This window comes from Arachis hypogaea, chromosome 4 (genome assembly GCF_003086295.3).
Source record: "Arachis hypogaea cultivar Tifrunner chromosome 4, arahy.Tifrunner.gnm2.J5K5, whole genome shotgun sequence".
NCBI lineage: Eukaryota > Viridiplantae > Streptophyta > Magnoliopsida > Fabales > Fabaceae > Arachis > Arachis hypogaea.
Window position 1 is genome coordinate 127,176,524 of NC_092039.1, and position 16,516 is coordinate 127,193,039.

The following is a 16,516-nucleotide window of genomic DNA, read 5'->3' on the forward strand; positions in this document are numbered from 1 at the left end:
ACGCATAACAAAAAGTGATAGTTTCACAAAAAATTATTGCTTGAAAGTTTATTCAGTACATTTTACAACAATCATACAATTCAAAATAATGGCAAATACATTTTTTTTACACTAAACCTAGAAAGAAAACTTCACTGTTGTTTTGGTAACAACGGTTCCAGATGGGAAGCTTTGTCATTATTGGAGGGTGGAGGTCTGCCATTACCAGACTCCAAGTCGGTAATTGACAAGTTTTCTCCTCTCTGTTTTAGTAATCGCTCAAACAAGCTTGGTTTGTCTTCTGAAAAAGTGGGTGCTCTTGATGAACCGTTGGATACTCCTTTAAGGTTTTGAACACGCTGCAAGCAAACTTGAACAGCATCATGTACCCTCACAAAGTACCACTCTTTGCCGATCAGATCCACCACCCCAGACCTAGACAAGGTAAGAAGAACCTCTGGGCTTGGATTTGATATTGCAATCTGCAAGTAACAACCCAATTTTGTTGGTGGTAATGATACTTGGGAAGAATTTTGAACATTCGAATTGAAGTGTAAATGAAATTTCGTTGTACCTGGATGCCCCGTAATTTGTATTCCTGATACAAGTCTTTCAGAGCCTGAACAGCACTAGAGTCTATATAGGTCACAGCTGCAATCATCACAAGTCCATATGAAAATTTTTTTGGTGTTTCTTAACTAGGAAAGTACTTTCAATGATCATTAATCAGAACATCAAAGACAGAATACAAAACTGAAAAAGGGAAAATTATAGTGTCAAGGAGACAAATCAGAGCATGTCCAGAATTTAATTTGTTCATAATCATGCCCAGAAATGTGGAATTGAGGTTACGGCGTATGCAGTATGCTAATTTGTGAAAAAAGGCAAGACTTACGTGCCATCTCTAGAATCACAAAGTAAATTCTTTCAACCTCGGGGCAGCGGCTTGTAGAATTAACAAAATCGATTTCATATTCCCGCAACCTGATGGAAAACACTAATTGAATTAAAGCACTCGATTAGAAAGAAACTCTAACTACAAATGGTTTCTTACCTGTCCTTTATATAACTTGTGTTTGCAAAATAAATAGGAGCATCAATACGAACTATTACAATTCCGTTGTATGTATATGCTTCAGGATACTGTTTAACATTTCTATAAACAGTTGTCCCTGGCAAACGACCCAAAACAGCTGCAGCTCACAGCAAAATAATAATGTCAACAATACTAAAGTGTTTTTCACAAGATAACACAAGAATAATCTAAAGAGTCTAAAGACTATTACTAGACCAATCAACTTACCAATATGTGGATTTGCTGACTCATGAATGACAAAGGCAAGTGAGACACCAACCTACAATTTCAAAACCTTATCACTAGTCAGAAAAAATGATTAGCTTAGAATATAGAGAATGCAACTAATTTTGCAAGACTACTAAAAATAAACATCCTAAGAAATCAAGATGACAATGTTCAGGCTTTAGGGTGTCAATTTATTATGTGAGCGAACACGTATCCGATCAAATACAAATACAAAGAAATCATCTTACATAGTTCCATTGGAATGAGATCAACACCCTAAGAAATGGCTTATCCATCATCTCCGAGTGAAACAAGAAGGGTTCTATCCAATAAAAAGTCTATTCCATAAAGAATATGCCTGACCATATAAAGACTACTCCATAATGAATATGCATTTTTAGTTCACCTTGTACTCACCCCAACAAGTACACCAACTTCAATACCAAAGAACAACGTTGTAATGCTAGTAATGGTCCAAAGAAGAAAATCCTTTTTATCTACACGCCATAAAAAGATGGCCTCATCATAATCTACCTGAAAGAATCATAAAGTAAATACTGAGATGTGGAAAAAGCGATAGCCTACAAAACATTCACAATTGAGTTTAGATGAGCATGACAATAAATGATTTAGCTGCTACAAAAGATAATCTCTCGAATCAACAAATTTTGAAAATTAGATGAGATAGAAAAGAAGACATTTAACGTATAAAAATTACTAATGAGCTGATTTTTCATCGTATCCAAGCTAAAATAAAATGATCAAACAATATCTCATAGCAGTGAGAACAAAGATAGAAGTAAACTCTAATTACGTTTTCCGATTTTCCACTACATAAAAGTACTAACATTACTTCTTCCTTCGTTTTTTTCCTCCAGAACTAAGTAAATATATCACTTCTAACTATCCACAGAAATTGAACATGAAATAAATTCATTAGTAGAAAGGGGGAATTCTTACCAGACCTATCACAGCAGAGACAACAATAGCAGCAAGACCACACTGGATTTTTGGGACAATAAAATTCATAGTAAGCACTAACTCAGTACTGAAAATGCATATTGAGAAAGAAGTTTAAATTCAATAGAAAGGAAAGATAAAGTTAAATAATTTCTCAAATTTTAATGCTATTTACTAGTGAACATTGTTCTAAGTTTTATGATTGAATTCCAGCATGTCGCTGTAGTAGAATCTCCATTTGAACTTATTTAGTCTGAAACAGACAACTGCAAGAAAAACCTTTTCAACCACAGCATATGGTCTATAAAAGACATGAAAACAAACCTGAGGTATGTACTCAAACAATGGAGTAAAGAACAAAAGTGCACAGGTCACTATAATTCCAGAAACAATCCCAGATACTCCAGATTTGGCACCGCTTTCATTGTTAACAGCTGACCTTGAAAATGAACCTGTATTACTCATTCAGAATAAATGAAAATTATTTCAATATATTTTTTGAGCTAGTTAGGTCATAATTCCGAAATCAATTGATGCTTTGGTATGGCAGAAAGCTAAATATTTTCAGAGTCACACAGAAGTCTCACCTGTAGTAGGGTATGCTGAAAAGAATGAGCCAAGAACATTCGAAACACCAAGCCCAACCAACTATCCAGGAAACCAGAAACAAATTAAATACAATCTGGATTATTGCATAAACATGAAATAAAAGAAAAAACCAAAAGTATCCAATCCAATAATTGCTATGAGTTTTACTAGCAATATCCATCCCGTATCTCAGGACGGATAACTAGACTGGAGATACTTCTATACAACTGCAACAAACAGGCATTGTAAATGCTTTGGAAAGAGATATACCTCTTGATTTGAGTCCAACTCGTACCCATTTTTAGCTGCTAATGCCTTGGCAATACCCACAGATTCCTGTTTGGAAATTTATGTGATTCTAGAACAAACTGCCAAGCTACTATTTTAATTAAGCTCAAATAGAAAAACCCAATGAAAGAAAAAAGGAGACCTTACCAATATCGCCACACCAGTTATAAGAGCAGCAGTTGGAATTAAAGATTCTGCATACCCGAAAGCTTTAGGAACAGAAAATGTCGGAAGGCCCTGAGGTATATCTCCCACCTAGTCAAAAGTCAGTACAATATTAATCAGTTTGTTACATTGGATTTGATCAGCTTCATGTATCAATAGCTCTCAATTATTATTTCAAAGAGAATAACCCAAAGTCCAAAACTCTGAATACTACAGTCACGTATAATACAAAAATCAATTATCTGTACAAATAACAAAGCACATTTTTCTCATTTATGACAGTAATTTAGGGTAATAATCAGAGGACATGGAAGTATGCAATAAGTTTCTTGAGCATTGTAGAACCATGAGAGTCAAATGTTTGAGTATTAATATGACCAGTGCATTGCAAGGCCAATAGTTTGTCACATCTTTTTAGGTACTCACCAGAGAAATTGATGATGGATGAAATATTTTCGCGAAGATAGTTCCCAGAACTACTGCAGTGAGGGGACCTGCGGCTCTTAAAAATCTTAGCTGCTTCCTTGATTTTCCCTGAATGTATAATGTCAACACAATGAATAGGAAGCTGACACGAAAAGGTAAACGTTTTAGCAAATACCGGACATATACATACCAGGTGTTTCATGGTAAGTAGTATTGCAAGCATAATTGACCCCATCACAAAAGGCTGCCATTTAAACTACAAATGGGAAAACCTCCTCTGTTAATAAAGAAATGCAGAAGGAACAATTTTCCATGATAGTTATATGAACAACAACTTATTTACTTGAAAATTCACTAGAAAGTCATACATGCACTGATTCTAGTTCAAGTTAACCAAGCAACGCAAGGACGGTAATGCATACCTTATGTGCTCCAGCTATTATACTCTCAACCAGTGGTATGATTTTGCTACTATTGACTACATCGTATCCCAAGAAGTATTTTGCTTGAGATAAACCAATGATGATAGCTGAAGAAGTTGTAAACCCAGATATCACTGAATGGCTAATGAAACGAATCAACCACCCCAGCCTGAAACAACCAAAAGACAAGTATCTTAAAATCCTTTTCATAAGAAAAAACTTGGTTGATGCTCAATTGTTTGTTTGAAGTATAACAGGTGCCATAAGAGTCCCATCCCTCCTCTTGGTTACGGTACTCATATTTCAATTAATCCGTTAGAATCATCATGTCAATTTATACAAGCACGTTTATCGTCCTTAACCTTAATTGTAATAAAGCCATATTCCAAATGAATCCAAAGACATCATTACATCGTGTCCATACATTAGGACAATATCACAAGCCTAACACAACCCTATATCGATTCAAAGGCATTGTATCAAAATAATTATTTGATCAATTTAACACGCATGGTGAAAATAAAGTACAACTATATATTTGGTTAAATTATCAGATATTCAGATACCAGTACATAAAGGGAGAAACAACGTTTAAGGAAATGCCCATGCATGTATCCATAGCCTTGGTAAAATACTAAACCTATATTCAGAAAATGAGAATGACAAAAATACCTCAAGATTCCCATTATGCACTCCATTATCCCAACCATAAGAGCCAATAGTATTGCCAGTTCTGTGTATAATTCACTGGATGGGTCAGCTATGCTACTTAGCACATTGGAGCATAAGAGAGAAACCAATGCGACTGGACCAACTGCAAGCTGGCGAGAAGAACCAAATAGCCCATACACTAATAGGGGAACAAATCCAGAGTCTTCCTTGCAAAGATAACATCAATAACAAAATATTACATAGAACTTCAGGATATAAGCAACAAAAATATATGACACACAAATAATGCAAGCTACAAAAGTAATGAAAGCAAAAGTATAGCATGTTTTAAGATTAGCATGGTATGAACAACACTTGATTCGTAAGAATCAAACTCTGGGAGATGCTTGGAAGACACGGTATATATTTATTTTGTGCATAGATGATTTGATAAAAGAAAAAAAAGAAAAGAAAACTATTTTTGAATCTAAATCAAACAATGTCAACAACTTGAGAGTTCTATTGGTTTTGTCTAAGTTGGAAAAACTCGTTCATAATTTTGTATCAATTTGCTCATCTTTTTTTCTTTCTCATCTACTATTTTAGTTCTTCCAGTAAAGAAAACATTGCCATTGGCCTCTATCACCTTTTCCCACATACAATCACTCAAAAACAGAGAGAGAGAGAGAGATGAGTAAAATTTAGAAATTCATGAAGCTATGCTTAACTACGTTACATGCATAATCGAAAAACTTCATTAACCGTTCAACATCATAGCAGAGATGAGCAATCTTACAAAGTCCATATATCGGTTGCAGTCCTGCTAATTTTGCATAAGACATCGACTGCATGAACGAACGAACGAGCAATAAGCAGCTTAGTTAAAAACAGCTTATAATGAAATCACAGATTAAGAAAGAAACTATTATCTATTAACAATTAATCATTTACCAAACACGAACTTAACTTAGCAATTCAAATAAGAACTCATTCAAATTTTCCTCCGTTTTTTCTCGGCAACGAAAAAAGCATGAGTTACCTGAGGAACGAGCATGACGCCGACGGTGATGCCGGCCATGAGATCGGTCTGGAAGTACTCGCGCCATTTGTAAGTGCGAATCCATCGCATGCAAGGTAGGAAGAACTCGATCCACTCGATCCACGTCATTCGCCGGAGCTTCATCGCCCACCGAGAGAACGGAAACGGCGACGGCGACGAGGAAGACGAAGAAGAAGACGTCCTCGTAATGTTCGGGTGCTGAAGGGGGATGATCCTGACCGGACGGGATGTGGCTGTTCCGGCGGCGGCGGAGGTAGTGTTGGTCGCCGGCGACGTCATGGAGGCGGAAGAGAGGTCGGCGAAGCTGGGGGATGCGTAGGTTATCTCCATGCGCAGCGCCGGCGCATTTCGGTGATGGTATTTCAGAGCATGCGCGTGCGTGGCGCGTGTGGCGCGTGGGAATGAGTTTCGAAGTTGAAAGTTTGAAAGTATAACTAACTAGTGGTTGTGGCGCATAGGCATAGGTAGTGATGGAGAATTAAAAGGGAAAAGAAAAACTGAATGAGACACAAATCAGAAGAACTCAAGGGTAAGATGGGACACAAAAATCTTTTATATAATAATAATAATAATAATAATAATAATAATAATAATAGCCAACGAGTAATAGCTCAAATGACATAAACTCTCCGTACTCATTTAAGAGGTTGTGGGTTCAAGTCTTCATATCTTTGGTAATAATAATAATAATAATAATGATAATAATGACGAATAAGGAAAGTTGATTGAGAAATAATCTAACTGATGTCATGTGAAAAGCTTTTAGTCAATTTCTCCTGTAGAAATTTTAACAGTTAAACAAATGTGGATTTTACTCAGTTTTGTAAATTATATTACTATTTCTTAGATATTTGTATAGATCTCATATTTAGTGTTCTAAATATGCAATTTAGTTTGGTCAAATTAGTCAATTGATTTGTTTGATTAAATAAGTATTAATTTTTAGTCTATTAAACTAAAAAATATATGAATAATCATGTATTATTGAATTTAAGTGCTAGTGTGTCACATTAAAAAAAATTCAGTTGATATGTATTATATATATAGTTTAATTTTAATGTATTAATAATGTAAAATGTTTTAATAGTCATATAATCACATTTATTTTTTTATGATTATTATTCACGATATCAAAGTGAAAGGAAGTTATTTTTGTTAATACAGTATTAAATAATTAAATACACGTGTAAAATTATTTTATCAAAATTAAATTTTATATATATATTCAAATCTTCAAAATGATTGAAATTTTAGTGATTAATTGTGAGTTATATATTATTTAGGACTAATATATATATGAGTTTAAATTATAAATATTTTTGAAAATATTGATCGGTATGATTTAGTATTCTTCCTATGAATAATTGGAGGGAAAGAAAGAAGAAACGTGGGAATTGGGAAACCAAATCTTCACTTGTTTATTATTTGATGGTTTATTAGTCAAATATGGCTTAAGCTCCACTTTATGAATCGAATAGTGAGGTGGAAAAAAAATGAATCTTCCCCTCATAAAAGGACAAAATATCATTTACTCTATGATGAAATTAATAATTTCTTATAGGATTTCATTATTAGTTATTCATCGTTTGATATGCCATATGATCTATTGGGAAATTCGAAATGGTGGCCAATAATGTATGTGCCCGTATTGGTGGGTTGAATTAATTCTATAGAAAGCCAATCATATTTTCACAAAAGCAAATAAATAATGAACAATGAAGACATTTGTCATAATATTATTAGCTGTAAATTTTATATTATTTATAATAAGTAGCTCAACTTTGAATGATTGACGTGAACCTAGACGTCTTTTCATGAAGATCTAAAAATATTATGGGATACGCTGCAACTACAAGCAAGATTCTTTTTTAAAGAAAAAAATTTAAAATAGTTTTTCATAATTATCTCGAAAGACAACGAGATCTTTAATAAAAAAAAAAAACTCAACTCATTTTTTAATAATTACTTCGAAAGGATAATGAAGTCTCTGTACTAAAAAAAAGTTAATATTATTTTTTTTTGTACAGGAGTTAATCAATTCCAAAAAAAAGATCAGAGACCGAATTAGATGTTTTTTTTTTTTAAAAGTCCCATTGTCCTTTTGAGATAATTGTCAGGGTCAGATGGGTATTCACTATTTTTTAAATGATGGATTTGGCTTAATCAGCTTTCTTATAAAATTGTATACTACTCTTAATCTTTTAAATTTTAGGAATATACTACTCTTAATCAATATAGCTGTAAGGTTCTAATTTGTTAAGTAGTTCACCTTTTTTATGGTGAAAATTTATTGTCATTGACTACTTATGGGAATATTTAATTATCTAAAGAAACTTGCTTTTCATCACTTAATATATTTTAATTAATAATTAATTTAAAATCTACTAATAAAGCAGTAATAAGACTGTATCTAAACTCTTGATATTCATTTTCTTAGCAAAAATACTTAATACAATATGTTAATTAAGTAATTAAATTAGTCATTATATATTTCTATATATTTCTATATATTTATATATATTAATTTATATTTTTTTAATTAAATAATAATTATTAGAATAATCAAATTAATAATAAACAAATAATCAAACTTGTTTATAACAATATAATGACTTTTTTTTTGAAAAGCCAAATATAATTTTTATACACAAAGATTAATTTATAACTGAATTTTTGTATTCACACTGTACTATGATTGGATCAAATATATCTTAAAAACTTCATTTTGTATTTTGTACTTTGAGTAACTTAAAAATATGTTAGAATGATATACCATTGGTCATTACATGTTTGTTGAGAGAGTTAGTCACTAACTTAAATCAAACTAATTGGGGTTCATTAAAATTTAAATAGTATTTTCACAAAAAAAAAATTATAAAATAAAATGGAATAAAATTTGGTTACAAACTTACACAATGATGCACCTAACTTGTCAGGTAATAATCAGGTCATGAAAATAGGCAATTGGACCATCACTTGTATTTAATGTATGTTGCTATATAATGTGCTTATTATTGTATGAAGGATGTTGTCACAGTCAATGATATGAACAACTTTACTATAATTGCTTATGGAACATTAAAATCTATGTATCAATATTAGGGGTGTTCGCGGTGCGGTTTGGATCGGTTTTAAGTTAAAAATTCATTCAATCTGAATATTAATTTTACTTGCGGTGCGGTTTGGATTGGATGGTTTTCTTGAAAAAATCCGATCCGATCCAATTTTAAGCGGTTTGGATTAGATTGGATTTGCGATTTTGTAAATTAAAAAAATTAAATACACATAACAAGTCTCAACATCAAATTTTAAATAATCAACAATGACATAATAAGTCTCAATAATATTTCAAAAAGCTAATGATAACATAATAATAGAAATAAAATTATAGGTTAGTTAAAATAAATAAATAAATAAATAATATTTTAAACATAAAATATTTATTAAATAATAATAATACATGAATAATATAAAATGTTAACAAATTAAACATGTTATAAGTATAATTGTAACTATAATAATAAAATAATAATATTATTGCACATTGTGCGGTTTGGATTGGATTGGATCGGTTATGAAAAGTAGATCTGAAATCCAATCCGATCCAGCGGTTTAAAAAAAATAAAATCCAATCAAATCCAAATTAATACGGTTTTGATCGATTTTCGGTTTAGATTGGATTGAATGAACGGTTTAATTTAGATCGGTTTGAATTTGAACACCCTTAATCAATATTTTCATTTTCATGCATACACAATACGAGATTTGAACCATTTACACTTATTTAAATAGACGAGTGAGTTGACTACCCGTCTAATTACGAAACATACATGCATATGTAGATAGGATTATAGTATCTTAGGAGTGGTAAACGTATTTGAAATCAAACATTTTCAAAGATCATGGTTTAATCGTTATTAATCATTATTATATTAGACTATTAGATTATTATTTATCATGTCACTTGAAATTAAACGATGGAATATTATATCACTTGAATAAAATAAGTTTTAAATAAATTATTCTAAAGATGGTGATTGCTCTTTCTTTCTTTCATTGCTTGTCAAGGTTTATGAATCAGAATCACGCATGTTTTAGAATTTTATATTGAGGTGTTACGCAATAGATGTTATGAAATAGTCGCATACTAATTACAATTAACAAATAGGTTAACAAGTCTTTATTGAACACGCAACTTAAGATCTAACTTCTCAGTAGATGTTACCTTATCTAAGCAGTTTTCTATTTACATTATTAACCTCTTTAAGTTTTAAATACTCTCTCTGACTTAAGTGGTAGTATCATTTTCATGTTTTGAAATCAAACACAAAGGAATCGAATAAGACCAGGTAATTATATATATTATGAATTCTTAGTTCCGAAGACATGGACTCATGCACTATGTTTTTTTTTTTTTTTTTGGTGGTTCGATTGTTTATGTCAGGTTGCATATGGTTAGGGATAACACACCTAAATTGTCGTATAATCACAAAATTAGATGGTTCGTGCAAAGTTGAGATAAACTTTTAGTTTTAAATATAGTATATTAAGTGTGTCCCATTGTTTGTCTTAGTTTAATTTCGTATTATACTATACGTAAAAGAAAAACGTTTCTCTTTAACAACGATATTATTATTATTATTATTAAAAAATTAGATAATCATCAGTTTTCTCTTAAATAAATGTTATCCCCTAACATTCTCAGAAAACAAAAAACAGAAAATGATGCTTAGTGTAAAAGGACATTAAATTAAATAAATATCTTGTTTGTTGGATCTATTATGAATTTCATACGTCGAACGTGTCGCACATGGCATATTAATATTATATTTTATCTTCCTTGACTTCATCGGTTGATCCACAGACTCATTTGCACGTCACGAAATAAAACCAGCTCTTTTGACATTTATTTAAAGACCTTCCCTATATATATATGTGTGTGTGTGGGGCTAATTTTTTTGGTAATGAATTGGAGAGGTTTATAATACATAGTTATGGAGAGTTGGTATATTTTTTATGGATATAGAGATAATTATTTTTTTTTAAATTAGAAACTACAAATCGGAGACTCAGATTTGGGTAGGGATAGAAAACTGAGGGTCAGATTTTAGGTAGAATAGAAAACTGAATATTGGTTTTGTGTAGGAATAGAAATCTGAGGGTAAATTTTGAATAAAAAAACAAAAAAAAATTCAAAATCCTCAAATCAGAGGGTTCAATTTGCATGTTTCAAAAAATTTTTATTGTTAAAGCACAAATTTAAAGATCAGATTTGTAATTTTTTTTAAAAAAAATAAAAACCACAAATCTGACCTCAGATTTGTGGTGTCCATACAAAAAAAAAATGTTAACCATCCACATTATTAGAAAACACCAGTTGCACTCCAACACAAAAAATAAATAGCTAGTGTGTGTGTGTGTGTGAAAGAGTTACAGAAATGTTCAAATCTAAGATGATAGTTATGCATAACCTTTGCTGGTATGTTATCTAAATATTCGAATCACTTGATATTACACGTGAAATTCATCTTTAATTTGGCAACTTACCAGATTGATCTTTGATGTTAAAGCCCTCACATGTATTGTTTTTCAACAAAATTACCAGACATAGAAATCACGGAAAATTGGAAGGCAAAAACATGAACTAGAAAAAAACACATCCTATAGTTTAATCATGAAACTGGTCCAAGGAAAACATTAGATTTGCACATTTTAACCAGCACCCTATATTGAGATACAATACATGGGTGATACTGTACCTGAATAGAGGTAGAAGCAAGGAATCTATTTCTGCTACTATAGTACTCTGGGATGTTCAAGGATCTCTGCATGATTTTCCTATCATGACATACACTTGGGGCATATATTACCAAGTTGAGATTTAAGAACTTATGATGCATGACAGGGTTATGTGGAAGATTAGCAACTTTAGAGTGGAATCCAAGTGAAATGGTTCACATTTACAATTGATGGCAAGGCATTGCATTTCCTAATTGCTGCTATCAATGGGATTGGGCATGCTCAGGTTTGTGACTGTACTCATAATCAAGATGAACAAAGGCACGTTCAATCTCAGGCAAAAGCTCAAGCTTTTCTTGCAATGATTCCCCAATGTCATGAGCCTCTTGCAAGGGCATATCAGAAGGCAGGACAATATCAACCTCAACAAAGTAGTGAGACCCAAAAGTGTAAGCACGCACAGTGTCAATGTGCCGCACGGCCTTGTGGTGGTTCCAGCAGAGGTATGTTAGTTTCTGAAGATACTCTGGTGCAGCTGATCTTCCAACCAGGGAATTCACGTTTTCCAGCACTGTCAACGACCATGTGCGGATAGTGTACAAAGCCAGCTGTAGTAGAAGAGTCAGCCATAACCATAAGTAAGGCAATTGAAAGTTATATGTTACAAGCTATTATATAGGCTGGCAAGTAAACATAAATAGTGATAATATGACATCGCTTCCATCACAATATGGTACTGCTCAAAAGGACTAATGCTTGTTCTTTAAATCTTAGAAGTCTAGAGTATGATATAAAAGGTATGCTGTATGCATCAAACCATCATAACATGCAATAATTCATGGAAGAGAGACTACAGAAATTACGAGGCTAATTTGACAGTTGCAATCGTCTAACCAGGTCCCATTTGCACAGGATATTGATTTCCATAAAAAGGAATAAATTGTAAAAATACAGGAGGACAGCAGAAGCTAATGCAGAGATGGTCACTGTTGTCAATGAATGTGAGGAATAAAAAATATCATTTTTGTATATTTTGGTTCATTAGCTTTTACTCCTAGGTATGAATCAGAACTTAACATAAATTCATGGAGAGTTTGGCAGAAGACTTGTGTGTCCTTTTCTATGGCTAACAAAATAACACAGTTCAAACCATTAAACAAAGGGGGAATATTCACTTACAATGATAGCACCAACAGGATCCATCCAATCATCTACATAATTTGCCAAAAGTGCAGCAATGAGACCAATGACATTCGTGATCACATCAAAAAAGTGATCTTGGGCATAGGCTTTGACAATCTCATTAGTAAAGGAGCGGCAATAGATCATTAGGAGGAATTTGACCAACGTCACTGAAAGCATAATACCAACAATCCACTGCTCTTGTTCTCTGGTCAAGCTGAATGCATTTTCCTGGAGTTGTTATTATGCAATGGATTAGATTAGAGAAACACGATATATTGTTATCCGTTTGTACGTCAACTTCATAACCAATAATCAACTTACATCTGATATTAGTGTCCGCATTGACTCCAAAATAATTTGCAATCCTAGTGTTGCCATAACAGAGGCAAAAACAAGAATCCCCTGCAACCAGATTTGAATTCAATATTTAGTGGCAAGATGAAAACATAATTATCCGTTAGAGAATTATCGATGAAATTTTCTTTTATGCTTTATCCATGGAACATATGTACGCGTTACGCAATTACACAACAGAACCAAACTATAACATAGTAATCTTTCTCAATATCTGATTTAATTATAAAGTAAATCCCAAGAGCCAAGAAGATAGGGAAACAGAAAAATACCAACTCTTTGTATGACAGGCAAGAACATAAGTTGATATTCAGACATTCTCAAAAAGAATATAAATTAGGAGAACTAACCAAAGGTTGCATTCGCTTTTTTCCTATAGGGTACTGATACGGGTTCGGTGTTTGCATGGAAAATGCAGTAAACCAGAGTATGAATCCAGACAGGAGATCAAGAAGCGAGTCCAAAGTGGATGCAATGATGGCCAAGGAACCACTTCTGATTGATGCATAGACTTTAGCAATAAAGAGAACCATGTTTGCTACATTTGATAGTCTGATGGCAAACGTCTCGCTTCTTGCTAGCTTTTCCTGCTCCTCCTGTACACAAAATTGGATATTCAGCCAAAGGCACTGATGTATTTGGAACGTTAAAATATATTTCAATAGTGGCTTATTTATATAACCACTTTTTACTCTAGTCGATTATATGGACATCAATTTGTTTGGAAAACTCAGCTGGAAACATAGAAAGCAGAATGAAATATAGACCTTTGACATCCCAGGAATAAAACCACGTTCTGCCAAGGCATCCATTTCATTAAAGCCCTCTAGCACTTCAACCTGTTGCTGATAGTACTCAGCAATGTTATCTTCTTGCCCTGAGGAATGAATACTTTTAGAAATATCATTTCAAATTTCAGTAGGTAAGAGTAAGATACAGATACCATCATTCAAAATAAACTTGTTAGAAATATAATTAACCTCCTCTCAGAAAGAAATCCGCACATAAGAATTCATGGATGAAGAAAATTCAGTAGCACACTCAAAGCTCAAGTACAAATAAACTTAATTTAAAGGACCACAAAAATAATAAGAAAAAAGTCTCCATAAACCAGACAACACAGTAAGCAAGTCATATGAAAACAAGCGGACAGATTGTTAACTTGAAAAGCAAAGCCTTCCATAAATCTGCAGGAATCACAGAAGCAACAAAACTCCATTTAAAGACACAAGGCAAAGATCCAAAATCCAAATGCAAAACCTAATACACCAGTCATTTCATGAAACTTCTTCAAGTTAAAAACATGGAGCATGAAAGTGTACAATTCAATCACCAAAAGCTACTAACTTATTGTGCAAACGGAAAGAACCCCAAAACACCCAAATCTTCACAAGGACCTTCACTTTATACCCAGAGTCCCAGACCCTTAGGCCAAAACACAAAATTCCAATAAATACTATCAAACCAGGCCAAACAAACATAAATGCAACGACAAACTCTGAAATTTCACCTTGAACGAAATCCACCATCGGAAAGAGAAAAACTAACCCTAAATAGTATCAGTATACTCTTATAGCAAAAGAAAATACAAAAGAATATAAAACAGGGAGCTTAAATCCTTCTCGTACACACAGAAACAGCAAAAACTCTAGAAGCACAAGCTCGCAATTAACTACAACCATTCATAGAAAGCAAATTCCAGATTCCCACTCACAATAAATAAATTAACCTCACCATATCATAACAAAAAGCAGATTCCAAGAAAATATACTACAAAACCAATACCGAAAGAAATTCCAAAAAGGTTATAGCAAAATTTTTTATATTTGTCAGTAAATCCTCAAATTCACCCTCAAAATAGTAAAGTTCCGATCAAATTAGCATCTGACAAGTACCGATGTGAGGTACTAATTTGAATCACTTACAAATTAAGGTACTAATTAGAATCATTACTCAATTATCTTCATCTTATTTCTTCATTTGTTCCTTCTTTTTTTTTTTTTCCACATTTCGATTTTATCGTTTGTGCTGTACCTAGAACACCGTAGCAGTCATGGATTCCACGCGAGGGTTTCACTTGCTTGTCCGCGTGCGGCGACGACATCTGAAACCCTTCGAAGTTCAACCGCCATGAACGGTCGCCATTGTTCGAGTCCGGCGACAGCAGCGATCTCTGCTCGTCGCTTTGCACCTCCAACGTCTCCACCATTGTCTCCGTTCACCAGAAACCCCTAAAACGCCGTCGTTTATAACGTTCTCGCCGTCGTCGTTGTTGACTGAAAAAGTAGATCAAGATTTTGAAAGAAGAAGAATCAACGGTTGTGATTGCATTGATGCATTTTAGAGAACGTTGTGGTTGTGGTTGTGGTTGGTGTTGATGCTATGATATACTTTCTTCTTTCTTCTTTGCTTGTAATAAAGATGCAGACACAATTGAAATAGTTTCGAAACGTGAGACTGTGAGAGGGGAATTGAAAGGCATGAAAAAGAAATGAGCTGAAGGAGTGAGTAGTAGCTGAAACTAAGAGAGTAAGGAACACGCGCGATACGTGGTGGTGGTTTTGTTGGACGGTGACGACGATTGATGGTTTTGGCGCGTGGTGGCTTGGTATTGTACACGTGGACGGATGAGATTTTGCGCGGAGCAAGGGCCACATGAATGATGAATCTGGTCCCGGGTTTTGAAAATGATACTATGAGTAAAACCTAACAGTGCAGTCAATTTTACGTAAAATTGATAGTTAATAATTATTAAATAATTTAAATAATATAATTAAATTTTTATATAATAATTTTTTATTATCAATTTTATATAAATTTAATTGTATCTAAATTTTTATCATAATAAATAATAATTTTATATAAAAATAATTACCAATAGAGTTTCTACTCAAACATGGCGTGTTCATTCATTCTACCAAGAAGTCTCCAATTGAGTGCCTTTTTTATCTGAGCCAAAAAATACGTATAGGTTTGGTTTATTTGGATTATGTTTCTATGATAAAAATAACAAATCAAATAATATATTAAAGTAAATGTAGTTACCAAAAAAAATATCAAAGTAAATGTAAATCACCTTCACTGAATCTCAACGTTTTTTTAAAAAAAAAAATAGAATTCCCAATTTGTAAAGACTTTTATGATTGCTGTAAATAGAGTTGACAAAATATAGATTCTTTTAGATGAAATAATGGAGCATGCAATACTTTTAATATAAAAAAAATTATATATTAGAGTATCTATCATTATTGGTAACTAATTATGTATACTTCCGTATTGATACTTTTTTTAAAGTGCATGAGTGTTGATAAATATACTGCCTCTCAAAAATGTTTATATACACTAAAAATTAATTATTATGAAAACAAAAAAATTATTATGTATTATATATATATT

The 16,516-nt window shown here is 32.7% G+C and overlaps 2 protein-coding genes across 4 annotated transcripts; both read right to left on the reverse strand.

Moving 5' to 3' along the window:
* Positions 1–18: 18 nt before the first annotated feature.
* On the reverse strand, positions 19–6,496 carry LOC112744843 (probable sulfate transporter 4.2). 2 transcript variants are annotated; one of them, XM_072234090.1, is made up of 17 exons: positions 5,822–6,496; positions 5,579–5,627; positions 4,804–5,005; positions 4,132–4,300; positions 3,900–3,965; positions 3,710–3,817; positions 3,266–3,373; positions 3,101–3,166; positions 2,830–2,890; positions 2,567–2,694; positions 2,243–2,284; positions 1,700–1,816; positions 1,283–1,334; positions 1,034–1,172; positions 875–963; positions 554–630; positions 19–461 (listed from the first exon to the last, which is right to left on the reverse strand). In XM_072234090.1, exons 1-17 carry the CDS (start codon positions 6,170–6,172, stop codon positions 132–134), a joined length of 2,154 nt encoding a protein of 717 aa, XP_072090191.1. In that variant the 5' UTR covers positions 6,173–6,496; the 3' UTR covers positions 19–131. The 2 variants fall into 2 exon arrangements, with proteins under 2 accessions (XP_072090191.1, XP_072090192.1); XM_072234091.1 differs by having other exon boundaries at positions 4,804–5,009; positions 5,822–6,367.
* A 4,991-nt stretch (positions 6,497–11,487) lies between these two features.
* On the reverse strand, positions 11,488–15,666 carry LOC112744845 (metal tolerance protein 11). 2 transcript variants are annotated; one of them, XM_072234093.1, is made up of 6 exons: positions 15,155–15,666; positions 13,888–13,997; positions 13,471–13,716; positions 13,088–13,168; positions 12,761–12,994; positions 11,488–12,189 (listed from the first exon to the last, which is right to left on the reverse strand). In XM_072234093.1, the coding sequence occupies exons 1-6, from the start codon at positions 15,327–15,329 to the stop codon at positions 11,845–11,847; spliced, it is 1,191 nt and encodes a 396-aa protein (XP_072090194.1). In that variant the 5' UTR covers positions 15,330–15,666; the 3' UTR covers positions 11,488–11,844. The 2 variants fall into 2 exon arrangements, with proteins under 2 accessions (XP_072090194.1, XP_072090195.1); XM_072234094.1 differs by lacking the exon at positions 15,155–15,666 and adding an exon at positions 14,631–14,842.
* Positions 15,667–16,516: the final 850 nt, after the last annotated feature.

Coding starts and splice junctions, on each gene's coding strand:
- LOC112744843 (XM_072234090.1), bottom strand. CDS start 6,172: ATGGAGATAACCTACGCATCCCCCAGCTTCGCCGACCTCTCTTCCGCC. Junction 4,301..4,803: donor TGCATAATGGGAATCTTGAG/GTATTTTTGTCA, acceptor TGGTTGTTTCAG/GCTGGGGTGGTTGATTCGTT. Junction 1,817..2,242: donor TCTCTGCTGTGATAGGTCTG/GTAAGAATTCCC, acceptor TGATTCTTTCAG/GTAGATTATGATGAGGCCAT.
- LOC112744845 (XM_072234093.1), bottom strand. CDS start 15,329: ATGGTGGAGACGTTGGAGGTGCAAAGCGACGAGCAGAGATCGCTGCTG. Junction 12,995..13,087: donor TGCGGACACTAATATCAGAT/GTAAGTTGATTA, acceptor TAACAACTCCAG/GAAAATGCATTCAGCTTGAC. Junction 12,190..12,760: donor ATCCTGTTGGTGCTATCATT/GTAAGTGAATAT, acceptor CTTCTACTACAG/CTGGCTTTGTACACTATCCG.